The following is a 6486-nucleotide window of genomic DNA, read 5'->3' as shown; positions in this document are numbered from 1 at the left end:
ACTAATAAAAACATCACATCAGCTCACTTCATCAATCTGCATTGCCATAAATAATTCACCCTGCCTACTTTTATTGAGGGCTGTGACTGCATATTGCTAACATATCTTGAACAGCAGCCTACATTCACATGAATCCTCTATGCAGTAATCTGCCTTGAAGCATTTAAGGAAATGTATGGAGGGAATGTGTTAGTGGCCACAGAGGAAAATAAAGATTTATAGGAGATTTTTTGAAGGCAGGATAAAAGGCTGCAAAGTAGCTTCAGAAGGGAGAGCAGCAATTGCTCAATTAATGGGCGCCCTGGTGAGCGAATGGCAGTAGGAATATTCGGTACAGGATTTGGATGGCTATGGGCTGGAATGCACGGATGAAGAAATTCATATGGGTGAGGTGGAATAAAGGCACGGAGGAGTATAATGTTGAGAAGCCTTCCAGTGATATCCTGGGGTACAAAGATGCAGTGGTTCTGGTTTGGGGGAGAAGATGTGCTACAGCATGATAGATGGGTTATGGTTTAGTTTAGTTTAGTTTTGAGATACAGCGCGGAAACAGGCCCTTTCGGCCCACTGGGTCCGCGCCGACCAGTGTTCCCCGCACATTAACATTATCCTATACCCACTAGGGACAATTTTTCCATTTACCAAACCAATTAACCTACAAACCTGTACGTCTTTGGAGTGTGGGAGGAAACCGAAGATCTCAGAGAAAACCCATGCAGGTCATGAGGAGAACGTACAAACTCCGTACAGACAGCACCCGTAGTCGGGATCGAACCCGGGTCTCCGGCGCTGCTTTCGCTGTAAGGCAGCAACTCTACCGCTGCTCCACCGTGCCGCCCTGTGGTTAGTGAGGGGCTTTAGATACTTCCCCAACCTTACACAACACATTGAATACTGGAAAGGATTGGGATCGACAGCCGATATTATCGACTTTGTTTAACATTTGCAGCACAAGGGATATTTTTCTCCTTTGCATAGAATAGCTCAGTCATTCAAATTAAACCTAATGGATGTCTACAGATGGACATCTGTAAATGTCTACAGATATTTACTCTACTAAATTGAAACAAAGACCTGGTCTAATCAATCAGTGTCATTTCTATAATACCTCTCCCATACTCTTTTGTTTCTCACTGCTCCTTACTGCATCCTTCCCATTACATGGATCACTAATATGTTTGAATAATAGAGGATTTCCTCTAGATTTACAAGAATAGCCTTCCAATCATCTCCTTGTCCACTCTGCCTGTGACACAATGGAAATGTATGGTGGCTTAAAGCATCCTCAAGGCTAGTGATTTAAACAGTGCTAATATGTCACTCTCCTGTTTATCATCTCAAGCCATTGTGACAATGAAGACATGAAAAATATAACTCTGAGATCAGTAACCACATCCATATGACTTAAACGAGAGCCTGGCAATCTGAAGACTGAAGAAGGGTCCAGGCCTAAAACATTGTCCGTCCATTTCCTTCCTGACCCTCTTGAGTTCCTCCTGCAGTTTGTTTCTTGAACCTGATAATTGCATTGATGCATCGGAAAATTGGAAGCAGGAGGAGGAGTAGACCTTCGCATGTACTCCACCATTCAATAAGACTTGGTTGATCTCCGTCAACTCTGTCCTCCAGAGCACCAGATGTATAAAAGAGAGTTAAGAATGAAGTGAGGCAAAACTTTTATGTACAATATACAGTGTCTGTAATCTGGAATGCAGTGCTTGCAGATACAGTGGAGTCAGAATCCAATGTGGCCTTCAAGAAAGAAATGGATAAAAGTTTGCTAAAGTAAAATTTGGAAAGCTGACGCCAAAGAGCCATGGACTGGAACTAGTGAATCACACTAGTATCGAGCTGTCAAGGACATGATGGGTCGAATGGTCTCCTTCTATGCTATAACCATTCTCTGATTCTATGGATATCCTATTCTCTACCTGTTTTAAAATCTATCAATCTCTTTTGGAAAATATTCAATGACTAAACATCCTCTGAGGAAGAAATGTTATTGCTTTACAATCCTCTGAATGAAGACATTTCTCTTCCTCTTAGTAATATATGTGCAACCCCTGATTTTGAAACTATTCCAGACCCACCACCTTAGGGTAATATCTTAAAAACATTTGATCTGTCAAGCCTCTTAAAGAATTTTACGCATTTCAAACAAATCACGGTTTTCAAAGTTTTGGGAAATACAGGCTAGACTATACAATCTCTTCTCAATGAACAATCTCATGCCAGAAATTAACCCAATAATTTTTTTGTTAAGAGTCTTAAGGCCAAATATATCCTTACATACATGAGAACAAAAATATATATTGTACTCTTTATATCGTGTCAGCCACACTGCTTAATGTTTAGACTTATTATTTTGTAATAAGTCACAGACTATTTGGTGTGTCTGCATTTTAAGTTCCTTTTGAACCAGGTGCCAACATTATCCAGTCTTCCATCTTTCTTTTTCAAAAGGAATCCAATTTTTCCTATTGGGAGTGGATAACTTTGTGTTTTTCCTGTATTATACTACTTTTGCCATATTCATTTCCACTCACGTAACCTGTCAAAGTTTTTTTTGCAGCCTCTTTACATTCTTACCTTCCCACTACCTTTGTATTGTGGGCAGAATTAGCCACATTCACCCTTCTCATCCCACACTTTGTTTTTTTTTGTGTAAATCAGCGTCTGCAATTCCTCTTCCAGCTTTCTTCTCCCCCACCCCCTACAAAAGGTCTGAAGAAGGGTCTTGACCTGAAATGTCACCTATTCATGTCCTCCAGAGATGCTGCCTGACCTGCAGAGTAACTCCATCACTTTGTGTCCTTTTTGTGTGTTAATCAGCATCTGCAGTTCCTTGTTTCTGCATTCCCTTGTGTCTCTATTCTCATTCAAGTCGCTGGAAGTAGTTAAGGCAATTACAATGATCTTTGCAGTATATCATAAATTTCATATTGCCAACCCCAAAATGATGTACTCATTTTGTCCTGTTAACCAATTCTCACTCTCCGCACTACATAATGTCCAGATCAATGAGGAGAATGTTGTGTATGAACTTCTTATATGGCGCATTATCTAAAACTTTTTGAAAATCCAAACACATCATGTCCACTGATTTCACTTTATTAACCCCCATTATTTACAAACTCAAAAAGTTCTAACACATGAATCAAATACAATTTACTTCTCATAAATCCACATTGACCCTGAAATCACATGAAGAATGAAAGTGTTGTTATCATGCCCCTAATGAAAAACGTGAGCATTTTCCTTACTACTGGCATCGCACTTACTGGACTGTAATTTTGGTTTATTTTGCCCTCCTTTCACAATAAGTGAGATTATGTTTGTTATTTTCCAATCTGTGGGAATCACTCCAAAAATCAGGGAATTCTGAAAGATAGAACCAATATCTTGGGCAAAAAGGTCAGTATTGTAGTGATGGGCCAAAGACTCTGTGTCTATGTCTAACTCTACGATTCTAAATATCTAACATCTTTTCTAAAACCCCATGATATTGGCCATCATATCCAGGGAACTGATTGTTTTTAGTTCATTAATTTTTCTTGTACTATTTTATTACAAATAATATTTTCTTCTATCTCTGGCTTGCACTGTAGATTTTATTCCCCAAGATTTTGCAATTAATTTCCAACTGTGAAGACAGGCTTAAAGAATATGATTAATGTCTCTGGCATGAGTTTATTCCCTAACATAATATCTCTCGCTGGGGATGTTGTTCATTTTTTTCTAATCTCTTTCTTCAGATTTAATGCAAAGTTGTGGAGTTATAACAAATGATATAAAACATTTCTCAAACAAGGTAAATAAAAGCTGCAACAGTGCAACTGGTCAGATAGCCATTCAATGGCATAATGGGAGTGGTAATGTATCGGCAACATGGGTTTTGGTTGAAGAAGTCATATACTGGGGAGATGGGTATCAGGAGGGGACTTACTACATGGTTGACAGTTTAATTACAGCATTTAAACTCTTGTACACATGAATAATGTCAGGGTAATGGTGGAGAATGGACTTGGGATATAAGGTACCACAAGGATGAAAAAAATGGGACATTTTCAATTCCAAGTATGACTTCGCCAGAGACATTTGTTTTAAATTAAGTAATCATTGGCTTTTATATCTCACTTCCTACAACTTTTAGCAATTCAATAAATGCACGGAATATTGAGCAAAGAAATCATTAGATCACTTAATTTTTTTTGCATGGTTTCGTAAACAGTGGGAGGTTTGGTTCCAACATCTGTCAGCTCCGTCTCCAACTGAACTTATTGATCCTGACAAAGTAATTGCAAGCCAATGTTAGTAATCTTCTGATGAACGTCCAGATAGGAAGTTAAACGCTAATAGATGGAATGAACAGGATGGCCCTGCAGAGAGTAGTGCGTTCGGCAGAACGCACCATGGGAACTACACTCGTCCCCCTGCAGGACCTATACATCAGGAGGTGCAGATCCAGAGCAAGCAAGATCATGAGGGACCCCTGCCACCCCAGTAACGGACTGTTCCAGATGCTACGATCAGGCAAACGCCTCCGCTGACACGCTGTGAAAACGGAGAGGATGAGACGGAGTTTCTTCCCACAGGCCATCAGGACTGTCAACTTTTATAACTCCAGAGACTAAATTGTTTTCTACACTATAGTAACTTATTAACTTTATTTATATGCTGTAACTGTAATTCTTTTTTGTGCACAATCCGCAGGCATTGCCACTTTCATTTCACTGCACATCGTGTATGTGTATGTGACAAATAAATTTGACTTGACTTGACTTGACTTGATGAGCACATGAAGCTAGAGAAGTAAGTTCTACTGTATAAGAGTTGGAAAAATTGCTTTAGTGCCATAATTCACACGTTAATATTTGTAAGATGCTGCATTAATATCATGTGAACAAATTGTTTATCAGTAAATTAAAAATAAATCTACAGATGAACCTTGAATTTAAAACTATACTAAAGATGAAATTTGGCCAAGGAATAGAAAGAGGTTCTTGAAATGTGATGCATGCTTTCCCTAACCAACCTTTTAAAATTTGAGATTTATCTTCTACTGTTTGTATTAAATATGCAATGTGGTAATTGTGCCCATTGAATCCCTTTTCTTAGATTTGGTCCCTGGTACTTCAATGGGACTAAATTTCAGTAAAATAGTTCAATGCAAATGCTTGTAGTTGTTTCTTCTGCAAAGGGGAACCCCCCAAAACCCTATTATGAATACATTTTGTTCATTTGTAGAAAGTATTTCATATTTCTAAAACAGTAAATTAACAGGAAAATCAGTATTTTGACCAAAGACCGGCATGAAAATGGTGTAAGATTATATTAATACTATACAGTATATTTCCTCTTTATAAACTAGCCACATCAGACTAAATTTGACCATCTTTTTTGTTGCAATTATGATGTTGTCAACACAGTAGAGTCTGCCAGTGCTCCTACGGTTAGTGTTACTGCATCACGATCTGTGAGGGAGTCTGGTTGTTGAGAAAGGGCAGTTATCTCCTTCTGAGTTGGGCAGCTCTCCTTCTGGCCTTGGCACAGGATGCACAGCACGCTGTCATGTAGTATGTATAGACACAGAGTCTGGCTTGGACCACAACATTGCAGTTGAAGTACATGTCCCTGCAATTTTCATCTGCAATGATAAAAGAAGCGTCTAAATGATAGAATTAGACCTGCAAATTCAACCGCACAAATATATCACGGTTTGTTGATTTGGGGAATAACATGAAATATTACATTTTCAGCAGATTTACATTGAATGCAGAGTAACAGGCCCTTCGGCCCCACAAGGCACACACCAAACATATTTTCATAGTTCATGAGTTACAGGAGCAGAATTAGGCCATTTGGCTCATCAAGTCTACTCTGCCTTTCAATCATGGCTGATCTATCTTTGCCTCTCAACCCCATTCTCCTGCCTTCTCCCCATAACCCCTCACACCCTTACTAATCAATCAAATTACTAATCAGTTTAACATAACGCCAAGTTAAATCTTAAGAGCCTGGTTCCATGCTGTATCTCCAAACTAAACTAAAATAGAGTACGATTTAAAAGATTACTATTCCTGCACGTGAACCATGCCCTTCCATTCCCTGAATATCCATGCCCCTATCCAAAAGCTTCTTAAATGCCACTATCGTATCTGCCTCCCCCTCCAACCCTGGCAGCTGGTTCCACTGTAAAAAAATTCCCCTGCACATCTTCTTTAAACTCTGCCTCTCTCACCTTAACATTTCCACCCTGGGAAAAAGGTTCTGATTGTCTACCCTATCCATGCCCCTCATAATTTCATAAACCTCTGTGTCCCCTCAGCTTCTGACGATCCACAGAAAACAATCCAAGTGTGGGGTGGGAGCTGCTTGATGTTCTTGTCGTCCACCCTGGGTAGTTCTACAGAACTGGCAAAATTTGCAGCAAAGTGTCAACTGCGGTACTCTGAAGCACCAATTGCCACTTTTGATTGTTGTAGT

General features: G+C 39.4%; 1 protein-coding gene across 1 annotated transcript in view; it reads right to left on the bottom strand.

The window, feature by feature from the left end:
• Positions 1-3101: 3101 nt before the first annotated feature.
• The window catches only part of LOC144596021 (thrombospondin type-1 domain-containing protein 4-like), a 385693-nt gene continuing 382308 nt past the window's right edge, over positions 3102-6486 (bottom strand). Inside the window, exon 17 of the mRNA XM_078404084.1 lies at positions 3102-5647. Coding sequence (XP_078260210.1) covers positions 5508-5647 — 140 coding nt within the window. The 3' untranslated portion in view covers positions 3102-5507. The remainder of the gene's footprint in view (positions 5648-6486) is intronic.

The sequence above is a fragment of the Rhinoraja longicauda genome, chromosome 1, assembly GCF_053455715.1.
Source record: "Rhinoraja longicauda isolate Sanriku21f chromosome 1, sRhiLon1.1, whole genome shotgun sequence".
Lineage (NCBI taxonomy): Eukaryota > Metazoa > Chordata > Chondrichthyes > Rajiformes > Arhynchobatidae > Rhinoraja > Rhinoraja longicauda.
Note: the sequence above shows the minus strand (reverse complement) of the source record. Positions and strands in the feature narration are given on the sequence as shown.